The sequence below is a fragment of the Cydia pomonella genome, chromosome 11 (genome assembly GCF_033807575.1).
Source record: "Cydia pomonella isolate Wapato2018A chromosome 11, ilCydPomo1, whole genome shotgun sequence".
Taxonomy (NCBI): domain Eukaryota; kingdom Metazoa; phylum Arthropoda; class Insecta; order Lepidoptera; family Tortricidae; genus Cydia; species Cydia pomonella.
In genome coordinates, this window is record NC_084713.1 from 8,841,356 (window position 1) to 8,864,137 (window position 22,782).

At 36.9% G+C, this 22,782-nt stretch overlaps 1 protein-coding gene across 1 annotated transcript in view; it reads left to right on the forward strand.

Moving 5' to 3' along the window:
• Positions 1–387: 387 nt before the first annotated feature.
• LOC133522765 (organic cation transporter protein-like) overlaps positions 388–22,782 on the forward strand; it is an 80,456-nt gene continuing 58,061 nt past the window's right edge. Inside the window, exon 1 of the mRNA XM_061858208.1 lies at positions 388–1,173. Coding sequence (XP_061714192.1) covers positions 1,071–1,173 — 103 coding nt within the window. The 5' untranslated portion in view covers positions 388–1,070. The remainder of the gene's footprint in view (positions 1,174–22,782) is intronic.

Genomic DNA, 22,782 nt, shown 5'->3' on the forward strand with positions numbered 1-22,782 from the left:
CTTTATTTTAAGTGAGGACCCGGGACACAAATCATATAATACTCCCTGGAATACAACAACTTATAAGGTTAAGGTAAAAGGGGACGACACGTAACCGCTTCTCCAATTTCTCCATACAAAAGTAGTGCCCATTTTCTTATCTGGATATTAACGTCACAAAAAATATTTTTACGCAGTTTGATGTAGATTAGCCACAGCTATGCCCCTTCTTCTTCTTCTTTGTAAGAGTTGCGAGCTTTTAAAAATTTGTATGAGATTTGTTTTTCGCTACAAACCCTTAAAAAACCGCAAAAATCAAACAGGGCTATATTTAGTATACACTAAACTATGTAAAACATTTTCAATAATCCAACAATCTATCTTCTTATATCACTATCCCCTTAATATTCATTTATATTTTCTGTGTAGGAGGCTGCATGCGTTACTGGTTTTTGACACACTTCGAGACGGGGCGGGAAAATGTTGAGCAACCACTCATTACATAATTATATGATAAACTAAAAAAAAACAGGATATAATGTATGCATGTTTACGGTAGTTTTTTTGCGAGTTGGTAACTACTCGTAGGTAAATAAATAAATTTCACAAACTGCTGAGCAGGAAGAATAATTTTCCGGTTTATTAAACGGTTTACGTACCTAAGTATTAAGACCTTTTAAAACCTTATCTACCGTTCAGTAATTAATTTAATTATGGGCCTTGATTGGTAAACAATACCGCTATTATTAGTAGCACAAAGTTGCAGCGAAACGCGAAGGCGACGTCTGTTGAGGCTGCGTCCGTGTTAGTGGTGTCGGAGCATACCCTTGACCGGCCGTCAGTCGCCGCGCGACTCTCGGTCAGCATCCTCGTGTCTAGGCTCACCACTGCCAGCTATAAAGCCGGTTCACCCCGCGGACACCACAGTCCAGAGCCATGCGCCTCCCCCTAAACGCGATCGCTGACGCTCGCCGAAACGCGACTTTTACGCATATCCCAGTCGCAATTTTGCGCTTTATACTCTACACTCACATTTTCGAATAATTGACTATCAGTGAAAAAAAATACTAGTGCTAGTGAGAGACTGCAAGATGAAGGGCCGGAGCGAGGACTTTGCGCCCCAGCCCGAGCTGCAGGAGCTTCTCCAGAAGCCAGGCAGCCTGCCTCTTCTGTCTGATCGGAAACGCGCGACAAGTACGACATATATTTTATTTAACTTATCTTTAAATCCGTTGACCATGTTTGTAAATATTCTAAGAGCAATGTATGTAAAGAACTCCGTCACGCCGGATTAGATTTGGACGTAAGACGTAAAGCGTGCATAACTAAAACAGAATCTCTATTATTTGTTAAAATTATTATTGAGCAGGTACGAGTAACAGACGTTAATTATTCAAAATCCTTCATTTGATAATGTCCAGTGACTTCTCTTACCTGTTAAAACTGGTATTTTTCACAGGAAATTATTTTATGTTTTAGAAGATATGGATACCTACGTATTTAGACACCTGTTCGCCACTAGGTTCAAGTATATGTCAAGAATGCACTCAAAACACATAAATATCGCGGAATGGTACCCACGCGCGGGACCCGTGCGGCGTTAGGCTTGGGTACTAAATTTATTATACTTTAAATTAAGTAAACCAGTAGAACCAGTATTTTGAGAATAAACATGGAACTAAAGTAAAACATAAAGTGCTTTCAATATTACTTTGTCGGTACAACAGAGCACGTGCTCAGTTGTTTAATAAACGTCTAAGCACTATAAATTGTGTAGTGTGATAGAGCTACTATGTACCTTAACCATTTTCAATTAGTGGAGTATTAATTGCTAGGGTGGTGATAAATACTCAGTTTCGTAATTAGAAATAGTAAGACCTTGTTTGAAACTGTTATATTTAGTTTAGTTTCTTTGTTTAAGTCTAAAGTTTTTCATGTGTATAACACCAATATCACTGTACTGCACTTTGAAGGCAGAACATTATATAAATTAATACCAGGTCCCTAGTTTTTATAAATACCTATTTGGCCAAGGTAGGTAGTACAGAGTGCAAACTAGACCGCCGGAGTTGTCCTTCCCTCCCTTTTTGTTTGTTCGTGTGTAAGTATGTAAAGAACAGTGTATATAAGTTGTTGGCCACTTTCTGTTAGCTAGTCTGATTGTTGGAAATACCTACTAGCTATCATTTTAACTCAAATCAGATATCGGACTAACACGAGGACTCTGTAGGATAATGTAATCTATGACAATAAAAATATTCAATAAAATCAGTAACGATATAAATAAAATAACACGAAGTCCGACAATGAATTCTTTAAAAACTAAAAGATCACCTTATTAAAAAAGCTTATTATACTATGAATGATTTTTTAACGACCCATAATTGCAATAATTAAAGTACCTATACAAATAAATAATAATTATAATATCTTGTACAAAAAAAACGATCTCCTCTTGAATAAACTGTTTGCTTCGCCGCGCGCCGTACAGGTTGTCATGTTGTATACAATTCTATGTAGGTTTAGATACAATGTGATATGCAATAAAGATTATGAGTATGAGTAATTTAACGGCCTACCCTAGCTTGGTCGGTGGTGACCTGGTGACCCTGCCTACAAAGCAGGAGGTCCCTTGTTCAACCCCTGGTAAGGGCATTTAATTGTGTATTTATGACGGATATAGTTGTTCCTGAGTTGTGGACGTTTCCTGTGTACATAAATAAGTATATATATATCGTTGTCTAGTAATAATAACACAAGCCTTATTGGAACTAGATCGGTTTTTATTAAGATTTTCCTAGGTATAAGTAGATCGATCGATCGAGCCTCGATATTTTTGAAGTAATGAAATGTGAATAGAGAACATGCGCGATAGATGCCACTTCAACATTCGATAAATAATACTATATCCTTTAATGAATATTTGTATTGCTTTAAATCATATATTAAGCCGATTTTTGGAAGGTCTACTCTGTATGTTTTTTTTTCAATATTTAAAATACTTATTGAAAAAATCAAGCGTAGGGGCATATCCGCCCCTTCATTTGATTTTATTATAAAATATCAAAAATTTGTAGGTAGTTGTTTTTTGGTCCTATCTCTTATAACAATAAAAATCGAAGAAAGTCAAACGAATAACATAGCATTATGGTTAATATACACCGTGTTGTTATTGAATTCCGTTAACTTCGGTGTATCGGTAAGTACGTTTAGGGAAACTAAATGGCATAGTTATTTAAAAAAATATTTTTTTATTACTATTCAATTATTTTTTATAAATAGTAATTAAAAGTTGCATATAGCGTTGTTGTAACACGGGCATTACATTTAACTCAACCAAACAATTGAAAACTGTGACATATCAATGTCATTTCGAACATTTAGTAGCAAATGTATGAACTCGTACTAAACACTAATCAATATGTAAACAGGCCCTAAGGCAAGTGTACACGCGATTAATTAATTATTGATTATCTCCGAAATGGAGTTAAGTAGAATAGGTACCGATGTCTTTGAGAAAGTTACTTAATTTAAGCTCAGAGATGCACCCTTAAAATTAACGGAAATAAAAAAAAACAGGGTGTATATGAAATCGTGTAAAGTATTTACGATAATTTCTATTAACCAGAGATGAAAATAAAAGGGCCTACGTTTATATGAACAGATATATGTTAATGCGATCTCCACTATCCTTTTAACCTATCGTAGATGTCTGTACTGTGAAGGTTGGAAACCTTCACATTCTCGTGACACTGGCAACGATTATTTGAATTCAGAACTATCGCCCTGCTGAAGGAATAAAGATCTGCAGGCGATTTCATTGTGAAATAGCAAGCATCTCAGTTAGTCGATATTGCTGTTATTAGTTTTGAAGAAAAAAGATTATTATATATTATCAGAAATCTACCTCGAGTGTTTACATTCCCCACCTCAGTTAGACCGTATCTCTTTTACAGTACATATGTTATCAGTTATCACTTATTTATTATGTAGTTAGATTTTAAAATGTTGCAATATTACTATAGCATAAAAAACCTACTACTCCCCGTTTTTTTCCATATTAAAAAATGTATAACCTCAAAAGTAGTGGTAACTTTTTTTCTCCCAAAATAAATCTGAGTAACTATGCACTGAATTATACATATTATTATGCCGCAATATTAGATATCATAGGAACTAGCATTTCAGAAGAAAAAGCGAATTTTCTACCACTACTTTTGAAGTTAGAATAGTACATTTCAATGCAAGTGTGCAAATTGTGTCCTTATTTACCAGTCTCGAGATGTCTTTTATTACCAGGCGAATAAAAGACACGTGACAAGTAAATAATGACACTTTCACACGTACATTGAACGACGTTTTTTAATATATTTGCGAAAAAATCACAATAAAACAATTATTGGTTACGTAAGTATTACATTTACAGTTACGAATTTTCCCTTGAACTTGAATGATGTTGTTAATTCAGCACTATACACCACGTTCAGCGATGATTCCCATTGCAAAAATTTATCACAACAACTCATACAAAAACAGTCTCACAGTTGCAATTTGAGTTGAATTATTTTGATACAACTAAGTTTTAAGTAAAAATATTGAAAATAGAGGGCGCCGGTTAAAATTTTTAAAATATTTTTTTTTTCTGTTAAAGACATCCAACGTGCAATGATAGTTTCATTCTGCCAATAATTTAAAAAATGTTTGATAACATTTTATATAATAACGAATAAATATTTAATTTAAATCGTGTAATAATATATATTTTTTGAAGTATAAACGTGTAATGGCGAAATAAAAAATAGTTTTTGAGTATCCAAACTCTTCGGTGTGGATCCATACCGATTACGGTCAGAAATAAATTTAAAAATGTTGGAAAAGTTAAAAGCAATAGTTCGCAAAAACCAACTTTGCTAACGATAAATAGCTACGTAAAGTAGCACTTTTTAAGCAACTGTATAAAAAAAATCTTATCTTAATAAAAACAGAGCAAGCAGAGCAGTCATTCCGATTTTCTGTTTCTTTTTATTCTTAATAGGTACGATTATGCATTTTAAATGTTTTAGTTTATTTAAATGACTAGCGATGAATAAGCCACGTGAAGAATAAAACTCAAATATGTAGGTATTTAGCTACTTAATTATGTAAGATTGTATTGTAAGTACTTCTATTAACAATACAATCTTAAATAAGAAATATAAGTCTCCTTACTTAATTGTAAATGTAATAAATATTAATAGACGCGTTTTACCTACCAATAAAACGCATATTAATTTACTTACCTTATTCGAAGCTTATTAATTGAGAGAGGCACGTCGTTTCCCGCCATTGTATTGCTATCTCTTTTCAACGTATGGCTATATTTCGCTCTTTTCCCCCACCATTAGTGGACCACCACCTGGCAGTGGGGATGAGTTTTACTTAAATGAAATCCCAGAATGGCTCGTCATTGGCTCGAAATTATTTGAATGCCACCAGGCAGAGTTTACTCATAAGCTTCGAATAAGGTAAGTAAATTAATATGCGTTTTATTGGTAGGTAAAACGCGTCTATTAATTTGACTTGACCGTTATTCGAAGCTTATTAATTGAGACCTGTTTGTTATCGCCTGGTGGTGGTGGAAAAGAAGATGCCAATGTGACCTTATAACGTGATGATAAATTTGACAGGACAGAAATGTATTAATACCTTAGATTCAGCAATTAAACATTTATTTCAAGAACATTATATTATAACAGACAAATTTTTATCATCACAGTTTTATTATAAGATTAGTTTTCTACTTAATTGGTTGAAACAAGTGTGATACAGAATCAACAGTAGAGGATACAGGCATCACTTCACGCCTATAATATCGACTGAAAGTATTTTCCGAGCGCCAATTACCACGCGCTAGAATGTCGTCTACAGGGAAATTGTCCACCCAATGTTTTGATGCCACAGCAGAGCGAATGCTGCCCGGGGATGCAGTAATGCCTGCTTCCTTAAACAAGCTTTTTATCCATCCCGAAATGATCGTTCGGGAAGCACCTTTAACATCACCTCTTAGAGTAACAAATAAATCATATATGTTGGCTAACCCACGCCTACATTTTAATAAGGAAATAGTATGCTTCACCCAAAACACAGGATTCAAGTTTTGACAGTCAGGGTTTTGCAACAATTTCCATCCCGATTGCCTATAATCAGCGCAATCCGTCTTAGACCCAAATGTCGGCCAAAAAACAATAGCATCATCAGATTGCACAAAGTGTTGACAATCAATTTTCAACAATGTCAAATCATGAATTCGTCTGCCGGAACAAAGAAGCAGTAACATAGCAGTGTGCCTAGATGATTCGAAAGGGCTTTCTAAATTAACTTTACATTTATTCAGATGATCGAGAAGAATTTCAATATTCCAAATAGGTGGTTTTTGGCCAATAGGTTTCTGTAAAGCAATTGATTTAAGGACATGTTTAACAAGAATGTGTGAACTTAATAGGCCAGAATCCTCAGTATTACATAAAGTTGACACTACTGACTTGTAAAGCAATATAGTTCTGTACGAAAGTTTATGTATCAAATGAAGGTCTGACAAATATTTAGCTACGTCTGAACCTGATGGCTTCTTATAGTCTACCTCATGACTAGTAGCCCAGACCACCCATTTCTTCCACGCTATGTCGTAAGTTTTTCTGGTAGACGTACGCCAAGATTGTTCGAGCAATTTTCACACTTCCACACTTCTAGGACCATGTCCTGAACTTTCGGTGGTGGCAATCCCGTCGTGATGTCGATAAGGAACCTTTCCAGGGACCGCAGAGTGAATGGAGCTGCTAGAGCGCGTGACCTGATGTCCGCTCTCCAATAAACGCGATCCCATCGTGGTACTACTAGCAGATACGTGCCCGTTGCTTGGTTGAGATGGGCTAGCACTTTCGGCACCAGGTAAGGAGGTGGAAACACCCAGGCCAGGTTGTAATTCCATACGTGTGAAAAAGCGTCGTGAAATAATGCCTTCGGATCGTTTTGGTCCAGTGAGGCGTAGTTTGTCACTACATGCGCCCTGTGAGACGCAAACAGATCGATCTGGGGAACACCCCATTTTGAAAATACTTTCTCTAAGGCCCCCGGAAGCAGATGCCACTCCGGGGCCTGACGAAGCCGCGACAGGTGATCTGCATGGCTGTTGTATTTTCCCGGAATGTGAACTAAATTCAGATGGATGCGATATTGCTCTAGGATGCAAAATATCTGAAATGTTAATTCCAGGAGTGGATTTGATTTTGTTCCGCCCTGATTGCGTAAGTAAGCTAGCACAGTTTTGTTGTCGCATTGGACAAGTACTGTAGAGTTGCTCAGGTACTGACAGTGACCTTCTAATACCCTTTGAACAGCAAGCATCTCTTTCTGATTGCAATGTAGCATTTGCTCCGATTTTGTCCAAAATCCAGTCAGAGCTAGATCGTCTAATTGGGCACCCCAGGCCAGGTCTGACGCATCTGTTGTTAAGAAGTGCGATGGTGGGGGCAGATGGATTGGCGAAGGCATACGACAATGATGCAACCACCACATCAAGTCCTCCTTTACCCTGTCGGGAATGGCATAAGTCCGGCTTGAAAATCGTGGCATAGAGTTGAGAAGGTTTAGTAGGGCTCGGTAGTTCAACCTCCCCTTTTGAACCGTAAAACTTGCGAAGTTTAGAAGTCCCACTAACCTCTCTAAATTTTTCCGGCTGGTTTTCGCAGCGGAAAGCATCAGTTGAATTTTGCCTATCAAAATAGGGATCTTTTCCTCTGGAAGTCGTTTCTGGTTTCCCCAGGCATCCCACCAGACGCCTAAGTATACCAGTGCTTTTTGGGGAGTCAATTGAGATTTTTGATAATTGATCAACCACCCTAGTGTTTCTAATTTCTTTACGACCACCTTGACATGCCTGGCCAGTGTATTCTTGTCTTGGTGAGCAATAAGGAAATCGTCGAGGTATACTATTATCCTTATATTCATGTCCCTTAGAACCTGCGCTACCCAATTGGTGAAGGTCGCAAAAGTTTTCGGCGCAGTGCTGAGCCCGAACGGTAAGCAGGTCATCTGCATGAGCTCTTGGCCATAGATAAGGCGTAGAAATCGCCTGTGTGGTGGGCTTATCGGCAGATGGAAGTACGCCTGGGACAAGTCTACCTTGCATAACCAGTCTTCCGGCTGAATGAAATTTGGCACGCGGTGCACGTTTATCAATCCAAAATTTTCGGTTATTACATACCGGTTTAAAGCCTTCAAATTGAAAATAGGCCGGGGCGAGCCGTCGCTTTTGGGCACTATAAACATCGTTGATATGAAACTGGGAGACGGATCCACTACTTCTAGCACACCCTGTTCCTTCATTTGATTGATGATCTGCGTCATCTCGGCTGACTGCGGGCATTTGAGATTGTTGCCGCAACAGTTTGGATAAACCAGAGGTGGCTTCTGAAAGAAGGGTATGCGATACCCCTTTAACATCCGTAGCACGTGGTCCGGTGCGTTCATGTTCTCCCATATGTTGTAAAACTGTGCCAGCCGGCCTGCCCTGAACCTCATGTCAATATTTACCTTTCTTATTGTATCTGTACCCCGCGGGGGAAGCTCCTCGTTTTCGAGCGATTCTGGGCTGATGTTGGGGCCTTTGCTGGTATTGTCTCGACCGACGTCCCCGAAAGGAACCACTGGACCCATTCTTAAATGCACTGTTACATCCTTGCGAAGGATAGTTATGATTGTAATTACCCCGCTGGGGAAGATATGGCTGCGCGGCAGCATTTTCTTGGCAAGCATGAGCATTACAAGAATTGCTTGCATGTGGATGATTGCAGTAGCCCTGCGAGGGCACTTTATGAGGCACTGCTCCCTGCGAGGGAGCGCCTGTAGTGGCCTTAAACTCATCTGTTTGCGAAACAGTGGTCTTTTTGAGAGGCCAGAAACACTTACGAACTCCACCATGGTGCTCAATCTTAGCGGTAAATGCTTCGGTGTTGAAAAGCGACGAACTGGATGGCGGTATCTTGCATATAGCCGCCTTAAGCAAAGGCTCCTTGATATGCTTCGTGATTCCATTTCGTCTCATGTTTATCACCTCGGCTCCCACAAACGAGTTGTAACATGTCTTCAGATACTTTGAAAAGGTCGCCGCCCAAAAGGACGCTACTTACCTTATCACGGAAGCTTTCGTACGAAAACTCTCCACCTGACTTAGTATAATCAAGTATTTCTGCCACTGCAGCGTGCAGGGCTTCTTGTTGTTTTATCAAACAAAACGTAAGGGCGCCATACGCTTTGTCAGAATGCACCAAATGAGGATAAGTGTCATACTGTTTAACCTCCAAATCAGTATAACCTGGAGACCTACTATAGATTTTCTGAGTTTCGGAATAGCGAATGTCATTCCAGCCCTTACTATCGAAGCGTTGCACCTCGCATAAAAGTTTTATTTGCTGTTCTGTAGCTTCAAGAATTGTTGGTTCCTTTAATTTGGTACCGAGGCCCAAAACAAAAGGTTTGGATGGGCCTGGCTGAGGTTCCGCTTCGGTATAAAGTTCTCGACTGACATTGTCCGAAACTACGGAATATGCATCACAATCATCGTGACGAGTGTAATAATTATCAGGATTAACAAGTGCTCGCAGCTCGTTTACTTGTTTAGTTAATGTATGGAGCCTGCGACGGGACTTTTTACGGCCCCCCCTTTTTTTGCTGCGATAACGGCACTTGCGTTTCGAATCCGACCTTGAAGAGTCTGAGGAACTGGAGCAGTCACTATCACTACTGCTTGACTCACTCGATACACGCTTATGTTTTGTTTTCGAGACATCCGGTTTGTCCTCAGGTTTTCCTTCTACATCATCCATAATCTACAATAGGTACAAACAACAATAAGAATCGAACGGTAAAAACCGTTTAAATAATTATAATGCTTGTACTTGGTGCTATAATTTTAAATAACTAATTTAACCAAAGTCGTACTTTTTGTTAGCACGACCTATCGCGGCGGGAAACGAGACGCCAATGACGAGCCATTCTGGGATTTCATTTAAGTAAAACTCATCCCCACTGCCAGGTGGTGGTCCACTAATGGTGGGGGAAAAGAGCGAAATATAGCCATACGTTGAAAAGAGATAGCAATACAATGGCGGGAAACGACGTGCCTCTCTCAATTAATAAGCTTCGAATAACGGTCAAGTCAAATTAATCTATAATTAACTTTCTTTTTTTTTTATTTGGAGATCCAACAGCTGTGATATTAATATAAAAAAGTATAGTAGATACAGGAAGCCAATTACAGGAACTGACAGGTAGTGACATAATACTAAACTAAGGTTACGCACTATTGCAACCACATATGTGAACAAAGCCAATACAAATGATACCTAATAAGGATAATGTGGAAGTATCAAAATACTAAATAACTTAGTAACATAATGAGGTCTAAGGTAAAAGTATATAAATAATAAATAAGTAAGTAATAGGTATTCAAGAAAGCGACAACACACTCACAATGTCAAAAGACTCAAAATATCTCTGCACTAAATTACGTCTCGCGCTAGGAATGCCACAGTTGAATACTTATATCCATATCCAATTCTTTAGATAGCTCATTTAGAGAGAGGTTTCATTTTCATGGCAGAATAGATAGTTGAAAAAAAAAATCGGTTAACCCAATTTCAACTGATTTTTAGGGTTCCGTAGCCAAATAGCAAAAAACGGAACCTTATGGATTCGTCATGTCTGTCTGTCTGTCCGTTCGTTTCGTATGTCACAGCCACTTTTTTCCGAAACTATAAGAACTATACTGTTGAAACTTGGTAAGTAGATGTATTCTGTGAACCGCATTAAGATTTTCACACAAAAATAGAAAAAAAAAAACAATCATTTTTGGGAGTTCCCCATACTTAGCACTGAAACTCAAAAAATGTTTTTCATCACACCCATACGTGTGGGGTATCTATGGTCTATAGGTCTTCAAAAATGATATTGTCGTTTCTAATATCATTTTTTTCTAAACAGAATAGTTTGCGCGAGAGACACTTCCAAAGTGGTAAAATGTGTGTCCCCTCCCCCTCTTGATTGTTCAAAAACTAATGAGAAAATTGCATTTTATCGACATGTGGGGCAAAGTAATCAAATGCAAATGTTGAGATGTTTCCTTATGTTAGCTAGTAGAATTGACTTTTAAATGATGATTTTGAATTATAATATTTTTATTACGTTCATTTTGATTTGTTTTTTTTTTTGGTATTCCATAGTTAGTATTTTCCTCGCGTTGGTGTGGTGAAAAATATTGTGTTTCACTCGGAGGCAAAGTTTGTTTAACCCTCGTGCCTTGAAACCCTCGCAACGCTCAATATTCCACTTCTCGTACCACTCGCTATGCTCGTGGTTCAATTTTGGAATCTTTCGCTTCCTCGGGTATCAATATTAGACCGAGCGGTTAAACCACAACTTTGCCCCCTTTTAAAACAAATAACTATTGATGTGCGGTTATCGCGGACCAACACCATATCCTTATTATTTCATAGGAGCGGTGGCGAGCCAAATAAAAAAGGAAATATAAAAGAAAATGTTACATATTTACTAAATACAGTTTCTGAGATGAAAGAAACTTTTAGTATGACCTGTAAGAAAGTAAGAAAATGAATTTTAACAATTGAATGTAACATTTGTGGTTTTATAGATGTTTTATAGTAATTTCCAAGTTCAGATAATCCGATACCCTTCAAGATAATCATCAAGGCGTCAGAAGCAGTTTGAAGCATTTGTTACCATCGCTTCACACGCTCACATAATAATGCATTCAAGCGTGACTTCAGTGCCTTTCCCAGACTAAAAACCGTAGTTAAACTGATTAAGGCTGGGTTTTCTTGATAGTCAGCATTTTAGTTTACTTAATAGGTACCTTATAGGAACATTCCTACTCGCTAGAAACTTATTAAACAATATCTACTTTATTACCTACTTACAAAGGAATTTGCGTGAAGAATCAACCGCAGTAATAACCGCTTATGTAATTTATATATTATCCTGTAAAGAAATATTATACACACAGAGTGCGATTTGACTCGTAATTACAAATCTTACGATATGACCATCATATTATTAGGTAGTTACTTCTTTTCAACAGCATAACTTTACAGTTACGCATATCAATTTTTCATAATAATAATAACCACTGGCTGTTATTTAAATAAGCTACGTAAATAAATCAAATAGTTAATGGACCTTGTACTTTTGTCTCACGGTATTGAAAATACAGACAGGGTCATAGGTCACCGTACTGTCAATACTGCCATTCACGGTTCATCAGCACTCAACTTTCGAACAAAACGGAAAACCTAACCTTAACCTTTAATCGAGGTTAGTCCATAAAATTTATATGCTTAACCTAAGATAAATACTTGCTTCGCTTCGTACTAATTACACTATAATCATTTACTCACCAATGTTTAATGTCTACCTTTTCCCGACATGTTTTGGAGAGCTTACTAGGTGTCCATTTTTAAGCACTGCGAGTAATGATACCTGTGTACTTAGGTACAAACTTATAACTCATCGCGACAGAAATATTTGTTTCTATTATAAAATTATTTAAAAATAAGTTAGTATTGGAAGCAACGTCAATGCCAAAACTCGCACCGCGTTGAGTAAATTTATATTTCAATTATCAATTCAATTTCTATTATTTATTTATATCTAATCTAAGGAGATCCATATAGTGTTAGTACAGTACAACGCACTGAAAAAAATAGATAGCCGAACTGGTTTTGTAACTTTACTAAATAACTAAACTACGGTTATAAGAAAATAAACTTTGCATAAATTTACAAACTTATTTTGTAGTGTATACCCAGTACCTGAACACTGATAGCCAAATCGGTTTTGTAACATATAACACATAGTTCGCAAGTCCCAATTTTTGTGTAAACAGTAACCAAAATTTTGTTACAGTTATGCAAACATTTCTTTCAGTGTGTTAAAATTAATTGAGGTTAGTGACATAGAATTTACAAATAATTTGATACACACATGGCACATTAATACAACACAAAAAGTAGTATAATAAATAATATAACCAAATAAAGGTCCATCGGGTCCGCTGGCGGGATGGATGGCTTGTCTCCTCAGCATTTAAAAGACCCGACTACGATGACGCTAGGTGGCGGGAGGTCAGGTCTACTCAGAGAAGTAATCAACCTAATGCTTTCAGGCCGCGTAAACACAGATATTGTTCCTCTGTTATACGGTACGACCTACGAACCTGGTGGCATTGGCCAAGAAGGACGGCGGTATTCGCCCTATTGCGGTTGGGTGCACCCTCAGACGCTTAGCCTCCAAACCATGCCGCAGACAATTCAACCAAAGGCTAACAAATTTCTTTAAACCACGACAACTAGGATTTGGCATAAAGGATGGTTGTGAGGCAGCAGTGCACGCTGCGCGTACATTTCTCAATCGTCCGGACTATGAAGTATTTGTAAAAATAGATGTCAAAAAACATTTAATTCGGTCGACCGCGGTGCTCTGTTAGCAGAAGTCAAAAAAAGAGCTACCAGAACTTTACAAATACATTTGGCTACAGAGTGCCATAAAAATTACTTTTTGGAAATGAAATTATTTTGTCAAGTATGGTCTCCCTGTGGAGACCCGCTTGGGCCCGTAATTTTCAGTTTGGTCATTCACCCGATCATCTCTAGTCTAAATTCTAAATTCAATTTGTGGTACTTAGATAACGCTCCCTTGGCGGAGACGCATTAACCGTCCTACAAGATTTACAGTCTATCATTGAAATTTTTACGAATATCGGCCTTTCATTAAATTTGACCAAATGCGAAATTTTTATTCCAGATCATGTTCAATTGAACACAAAACTAGTTATATTAACACAATCTAACGCAGTTTTACCTAATATTTCCGTTCATTCCAAAACTTCCCTCACCCTTTTAGTCTCACCAATTTTTGACCAATCAATCGCACCCGTTATTAACTATTTACGAAATAATCGCATGTAAACACTTAACGATTACACCCTGTATACACTCTTCGATAAAAAATATCTCAGCGTAAAACTTATGTATATGTTTCTCTTAACAAAACGGCACCAACAATAATTGAATAATCAATTTACCTACTAAATGAGATAACGAATAATGACAAATGGAGTCAGTGGTTCCGTTCTTCATATTATATAATTAGCGTGCTCTCTTTCAATTTGATGACAAAAGGAGATCGGATTATACTGCTCAAGGCTACTTTACACCAGCGATGAGATACGGAACAAGTAATTGTTTGTCACCAAAAATAACACCCGGAAACATAATAATGTGAAAGGTACACAACGGGCAGGGTACCTACATTTATCGACAGATTTAATGCCATACGAATTAAAGATATGCATATGAAGGTTGATAAAAAATAAGTCACGAGCTCGATGGAAAAACTTGTTCATCAGCTCTGGGTGCCAGCATTGGAACCTTAATTATTATGCAAAGATATTAGGATATTTTTGATGAATGGACCAGCATATAATAACATATTACCTTTTTATGAGAAACGGATTCGTATATCAGATATTATTCATAAGGTGTGGTTCTACATTAAGGCTGACACAGGCACGACGTGAGAATATTGATTATCTACGCACCTACTTACATCGAGTCCAGTACCTACCGATTTAAAGTATTTAGACTCAATTTCAGTCTACATGTGCATAAGGACCCTTTATGCATGGAACGTTACATTGTATTTAGGGTAACAGGCTATATTTTATTTTATGGACATTCGATTTGCGTTTAATCTAGTCATAGACGAATTACTCAGTAGTGCCATCCTGTTATCGATAAATTCTTAATACTTATTACAGTAACAGATAACTACATCAAAGAGCATGTCACATGAGGTAACTGGATCGGATCATTGTGTGCCAAGGGTCTTGTAATAAAATGTGGATGAATATGTGCAATGCGCATACCTAGGGAATGGCCGGCAGTAAGATACGGTGTCAGCAGTAGTAAGAAGAACTCCACCCGAGTGCTTAATAAATGCCTGGACATTCAATGCAACAGCGAGCGTTTACAAATTATAAATAAAAAGACATTGAGTACACTGAACAGCACGTGTCATACGTCAACATACATATATAAGGCACCTTTATTACAAACACCTTACTTCCGGTCCACCTACGTTTATTTATCCTAGTACATACCCTTGCTGCATGATAACTATTACAGCATAATAATAAATAGAGTAGGTACCTATAGATGTTGGCGGCCGATCGTAAGATTAGGCTGATCGTGAAATTCATAGGTATATCGTGAAACGTGAATCTTTATATCGTTCCCTGAGTGGACAGAGCCCCCGCTATGCTACGCGGGGCTCCTATTTCTGGACAATTTGCCCTTCGGGCATCTAAAGCAATCTAACGAACCTATCTATTGGTTTAATGTGACTATCGTCAAAACATTTCACAGGAACATTTTACGATCTGCTTGATCTTACGATCGGCGGCCGACATAGACATGATATGAGTTACTAAGTTTGACAATATTTCGATGAAGTAAATGTTCGCTTTACCTGTATGTAATTGCTTTTATACTCGTATCATGTTTTATCAAGATGCTAGATAAACTCAAACACAAATTAATTTAATGAAGTTTACTATTGACTTATAAAAATCACTTACGTCAGGTTAAATCATTGCCCAGTAAATCAGTCACCCATGATAAATGTTTCTCTCGTGGTTAATACAAGTAATTGTACACACACACAGACATCGATGGTACGAGACCATCCATGTGTATGATATGATACGTGAACAATTTCAACGTACCTATATATTAACTTAAAAATATAATAATAATTCATATTTATATTTGTTATTGTTAGTCTTTTGATGTCATTAATGTTTTATTGTTAGGTAATAGGCGTAACGAGTATCATAAAATATTTCGCTTGCTCGGGATAAAAAAATAATACTTTTTATAGAAAAAGGTTTTATTAATAACCTACTTACAGCAAAAACGAACTGCTTTTTTGTTAAATAAATAATTAATATTCGTAAACTCAAATCAATCGTAATTACGAGTAAGTTACGCCAAAAATAACCAACAATGGCTTGCCATTTAGATAATTTTTTACGCGAATTGCAGTAATTAAAGGCCCATTGGGCACACAAACACGAAAAGTTAAATTGCTCAAATTTATTTTTCAAAAAATGTATAAATGAAGATTTATAAGTATTTTAACTTCATTTACATAATATAATCAATTGTGCGATTGTAAACACCGTATTTCACATGGAAATACTGAATTAAATAATTAAAAAACCGTAACTCTCTTTATGGGTAAATTTTATTAAAATACACAATACAACCAGTCAGGAATAGATATTATCGACATTAACAAGTATTGGTTTCACAAGACAATTCTAGAGCAACGAAAATTCTACGTGATCTAGATACATCGAGGTCAATTGTTTTACATAGACTGTTTAAGTTGTATGCGATGTTCTATTAGGTAAGATTATCCTTCAAAAACGCAATAGTAACTTGTTTATGCAAAGCTAAATATAATTGGTACGCAATTTCAAACATATTCTCGTATTATATTTATAAAATTCTAATTCGATGCGGTCAATAATGTGAACCGCTTAGGCATTTAAATCTGCGTCAATCCAATGTCACACGCGCATAGTATCTAATGCTAAACGCGTAATTGTGCAATGCTGCGAGGAATGGACACAAGTCCATTTGATATATTCTAGAAAATTACCTATTAGCCAGCAGTGCAAGGTGTGGAAAATTGGCTTAAAGTCGGACATCTCCCAAATAACTGAATACTTAATAGTATGTAACCCCCCATTCGTCAGTTCTTAAAAAAATACAATTTATTTACGAATCTTCTATATAATAATGTGCAAAAGCGCAAAATTCGACACGCGATTCGCCTCTCTATGAGGCATCCTTAGGAGCCTGGGAACCACCCACATATTGTCGATAGGATTGGCCTAGTGGGTAGCTAGCTAGCTTATGAAGCCGATGGTTCTGGGTTCAAATCCCGGTAAGGGCATTTATTTGTGTGATAAGTACGGATATTTGTTCCTAAGTCATGGATGCTTTCTATGTATTTAAGTATTTATATATTATATATACCGTTGCCTGAGTACCGACAACACAAGCCTTGTTGAGCTTATTGTGTGGCTTAGTCAATGTTTGTAGTAATGTCATATAATATTTATATATATATTCATTTTAATGTACCCAACCAATTTAACCTAAATTTTTTCGTAATCACTGTTTGTGGACAACTATGATTTTATCAACAATTTAGGTACTGAAACCCTTTATTTATATCAATTACAAGTTAAAATATATGTTAATTATTAAAATTTCGTACCATCGTATAACTTTTAGGTTATGACTGTCGCATGCTAACAAAAATTGACATATTTGTTTACATTATTTGTCTTTTCTATAGGGACCGTGCGCGTTGGAGGGTCTGCCATCTTGTGGTCTGAATCGGAACCATAAACGGGCACATTTACACGTCAAGTGTTTTCTTGTGCATAGTAGGTTCTGCCATCTTGTGGGCTACATCGGAACAAAAAACATCACATTTACGCCTCGCGCCAAAAATCTGACGGCTCCTGTGCTGCCTCCTATAGTTCGTGCACGCTCCCTATTGAACTCCTTTTTAGGTAGGCGCCTACATAGTAAAATGTATTTTAAAGTATGTTGAATACGATTTAATATCACACAAAGAATTCTAGGTAATATATTTTTATTAGTGTTGGTAGAAGTAGAAACTCGTGTGTTTTGAGTCTAAATTTGAAGAATGCAACTCATTTTTAGGGTTCCGTAGTCAACTAGGAACCCTTATAGTTTCGCCATGTCCGTCTGTCTGTCTGTCTGTCCGAGGCTTTGCTCCGTGGTCGTTAGTGCTAGAAAGCTGAAATTTGGCATGGATATATAAATCAATAAAGCCGACAAAGTCGTACAATAAAATCTAAAAAAATATTTTTTTTTAGGGTACCTCCCGTACACGTAAAGTGGGGGTGAAATTTTTTTTCGCTTCCACCCTAGAGTGTGGGGTATCGTTGGAAAGGTCTTTCAAAACTAAAACGGGTTTTCAAGAAACATTTTTTGATAAAGTGAATAGATTCGGAGATAATCGCTCCGAAAGAAAATAAATTGTGTCCCCCCCCTCTAACTTTTGAACTATAGGTCCAAAAAATATGAAAAAAATCGTGGAAGTAGAGCTTAAGAAAGAAATTAAATGAAAACTATAGCGAACATGATCAGTTTAGCTGTTTTTGAGTTATCGCAAAAAGTTTTCCCTTCATAGTAAAAAGACTTACTTTAATTAGGTACTGATTATGCAAATTTGCGTATTTGTTTAACTCGGGTGAAAGGTACCGTTTCATCCCTTGGTTAACAATTTACTATAGTTTAAGCTCCAGTTTAGCTTATTGTGACGGAAGAGTAACTACGGAACCCTACACTGAGCGTGGCCCGACATGCTCTTGGCCGGTTTTTATTACAAGATAAAACTGCGCTAAAAAAACTTCTGATGCTTATAAGAGATATTGAGGTTTCCTTTATTGAGTCTTTTTAAAGCGGAATTCAAAAGGTCACGAGTCTCCCCAATAAATACTCCGTCAACAATTTTGTAGATTTTATTTTAATACTATGTAGTAGCAGTAAATAAAATAAGTGTTATTGTATGGTATAGTATACCTAGGCCATACATTTTACATGAAAACAATGTGTTTTATTTGCAAAAATTTGAGTTCTCTGAAAAGGAAAATAGGCTACAAAATATTCTGGTTACTAACAAGTTGAAAATAACTGGAGTTTCGATAAAATTATATGAGTCTGAAAAACACAGCCCAGTCTTAATGCAGATGACTCAAAGTGCTCGAGTCTTAAGGCCCCGAAGGTTCGTGTTCATCCCTCACTCGAACTGAGCGTAAGCGTGAGCCCGATGGATGATGTGCGTGTTCGGAACAGCGGATATCATGTTTTTGAATTAAAATTTGTTGCTTTAAAAAAGAAAATAGTAATCACCGAGTTCCTTCACAAATTAAATTTTTAGGGTTCCGTAGCCAAATGGCAAAAACGGAACCCTTATAGATTCGTCATGTCCGTCTGTCTGTCCGTTTATGTCACAGCCACTTTTTTCCGAAACTATAAGAACTATACTGTTCAAACTTGGTAAGAAGATGTATTCTATGAACCGCATTATTAATTTTTTTTTTTCTAAACTGAATAGTTTGCGCGAGAGAAACTTCCAAAGTGGTAAAATGTGTCCCCTCCCCCGGTAACTTCTAAAATAACAGAATGATAAAACTAAAAAAAATATATGATATATATTACCATGCAAACTTCCACCGAAAATTGGTTTGAACACTTTGAACGAGATCTAGTAAGTAGTTTTTTTTAATATGTCATAAATGGTACGGAACCCTTCATGGGCGAGTCCGACTCGCACTTGGTTGCTTTTATTAGAAGTAATTTTCATATTTTTAGCTTTTGTGTGTAAAATGTTACATATGTTTAAAGTACGTTTGAAACCTATGTTCTTGATTTTTTTCGTATTGAGCAAAAATAAAAAAAAACAGGATTTAAATAGCTGAAGTCCCTAGAGAAACTCCTCAAGATTGCTTAAAAAAATTATTGCAACCGTATTGTTATCTAAAAAAAGCGAAACGTTTTTTCAAAAACTCCGCTCTCTGAACATAGGGCACCTTAACCAACACTAATCCTAAAGGGTTGGCCTTCAGTTAATCCGTTAGGCGCTGCTCGGTTATTACCGGCTCAACAAAGCCCAAAATGGTGGCACGTTTTATGAATTATTTAGCCTTCTATTATTATTTTACTTGCCAGTCTCCATTAAATCTAACCTTACTGTTACTATTTATCACAATGAAATACTCACAAATCCATTTATAAAAACAAAGAAAGCGTAGCACACTTATAAGCAGAGGTGCATTGCATACGGCATTAATTTGAGGGCTGTAGACAATGTCTGACCATTCAACTAGGTACATTTATTTTGCGAGTACACTTATGATATTTTTGCTTACCTTTATCTGTTACTCATAAATAAACAGTACCTGGGCGACCGAGCTTTGCTCGGTTATAACTATTTATTGTAATATGGTGGTGTATAGGTGATAATCTACATAAACTTAAAAAGTAAAATGTGAACTGACAATTATTATTATTATTTACAATCGATTTTAACCTTACAGCACTTGTCACAGAGTAACGCCATCTATTGTCAATTTCTCTTATTACATAGGTCATTTTTTTACTAAATTAAACTTATCTAACACAATAAAAATTAAAAAATATATATATAAACTTGAACATATAAAAAAAAAAAACAAAAGTTAGTCACCGGGCGAGATTCGAACCCGTAACACTCGTTTAGCAGTCCGCGTCTTAACCCTCTGGACCAGACGGACAGTGGCCGGCAACACGAAATTAGCGACCATATTCTGCGTCGAAAGAAAAAACGCATGAAAACTCGAAAACACGCGTTTTCCCAAACATAAGACTAATCTAGATAGATTGTATACCCCCAAAAACCCCCATATACCAAATTTCAGCGAAATCGTTAGAGCCGTTTCCGAGATCACAGAAATATATATTTATATACAAGAATTGCTCGTTTAAAGGTATAAGATTATTCAAGACATGAAATGATCGCTTTTCTCCAGGGTTCACATTTGAAATCTTTTCTCTCGAAGTAAGTAAATAAGTAAATATTCTTTATTGCACCAACAATTATACATTTTACATACATACATGTAAATAAATATTGGGGGGAAAATCTTACACAGATCGACTATGGGTACTAGTACTAGACGACGATATACATACGTATATATATAAGTACACATGCACTTATATACACAGCTAACACCCATAACTTAGGAACAAATATCTATGTTCTCTGCGAACCCGGGACCATCGGCTTCATAGGCAGGGTCACAACCTCACAACCCACTAGGTCAGACCGGTCGTCACATTATCATAATGTTATACTACCTAAACCTGCCTTTTCGCATTAATTTATATTCAAACCGAATACCTAGGGTAATGCGTTTTAAAAGCCGATCAACTCGTCTATGTACAGTGTGTTTGACAAGAGCGTGAACAGTGTATTTGAATCGTTTATGAAATATGCACAGAAAAAGTACTGGCTGAATAGATACTACAATGACTACAATGCTTCGTAAAAAAAAAGTTTTGACAGTTTCTCGATTATTTATGCTCATTTTGAAAAATGAGTGCCGCTTACTCTTTACCTTATGAGGCAGTATTCCTTTTTACGCACCCGAAAGAACTCAAAATAACACGAAATCAAGCTGCTATGTATAGTATATGACTAAATCGAAAGCGTTTGCAACTGAGTGGGTGAAGCGTTTTAAGGAATATAAAAATGTTGATGACTTACCAGAACGCGCGTAAACAAAAAATACCTCCTCCGCAGAGGATAAACGGGTCATGCAGATGTTTTCGAAAAATCCACTTATATCATTAATTGCATTCTGGGCCAGAAAAATTAAAGAAAATAGGTCTGGAGATATCTCTGGATACAATCAGAAGACGTTTGAATGAAAATGGTTTGAAATATCGCAGTACGGTTAAGAAGCCACTCCTTACTGAAAAATATATGGGAAAACCGGCCAAGTGCGACTCGAACTCGCACAGGAAGGGTTCCGTACCATTATCTATAAAAACGGTCACCCATTCAAGTACTGACCCCGAACGACGTTGTTTAACTTCGGTGATTGGATGAGAACCTCGAGATTGGAAAGAAACATTTATTTTATTCTGTTTTTAGTATTTGTTGTTATAGCGGCAAGAGAAATACATAATCTGTAGAAATTTCAACTGGCTAACTATCACGGTTCATGCGATACAGCCTGATGACAGACGGACGGATAGACGGACAGACGGACAGCAGAGTCTCAGTAATAGGGTCCCGTTTGAGCCTTTGGGTACGGAACCCTAAAAAGGCTATCGTGGGCGAAAGAAAACAAAAACCGAGATTGGAATAATATATTTTTTCCGATTAAACTTCGTTTTGGGCACAGCTAATTACTTGACTCGAGCTTGGTCTACGGCAGATAACAATGTGCTCGTGCGAACCGTAAAACACCCAGTAAAGTTCCGAAAATACTCATTGGTACGACCCGAGATTTGAACCCGCGACCTCCGGATTGCAAGTCGCACGCTCTTGCCGTTAGGCCACCAGCGCTTTAAGAGGATTCTCTTCTTGGATCCTGCCAGGGGATAATGACCCTAAACACCGAAATCAGTACTGTACTGCATGGAAAACTGAAAATGGCGTCGATGTTTTGGATTGGCCCTCACAATCACCCGACGCCAATCTAATTGAAAATGTTTGGGGGTCCAATTACGGGGGGGGAAATGCTAAGGTCTTTATATTTAATGCCAAATTAAAATACCAGCCAAGCTGCACTTCATGATAAACAGTGATCGGCGACCGGTAGCATTTTATATCACTTTAACGTCAAACGTAATGATAATATGGATAAGTCTGTATTGTTAAAAATAAAACCATATAAGTATGTATGGTTAAAAACTCAAACTGAATTTAGTCTGTTTCATTTTTCAATCATAATTTATTTCTAATACCTATGTTTGATATGGTCGAACGACTCCGTTTAAAATTGAGGATCCATTTGTATAAAGAGCACCTTTCTACATCAACAGATTATAAACCGATATTTCATAGTTATTGTTCAAGCTTCTTACAAATTCG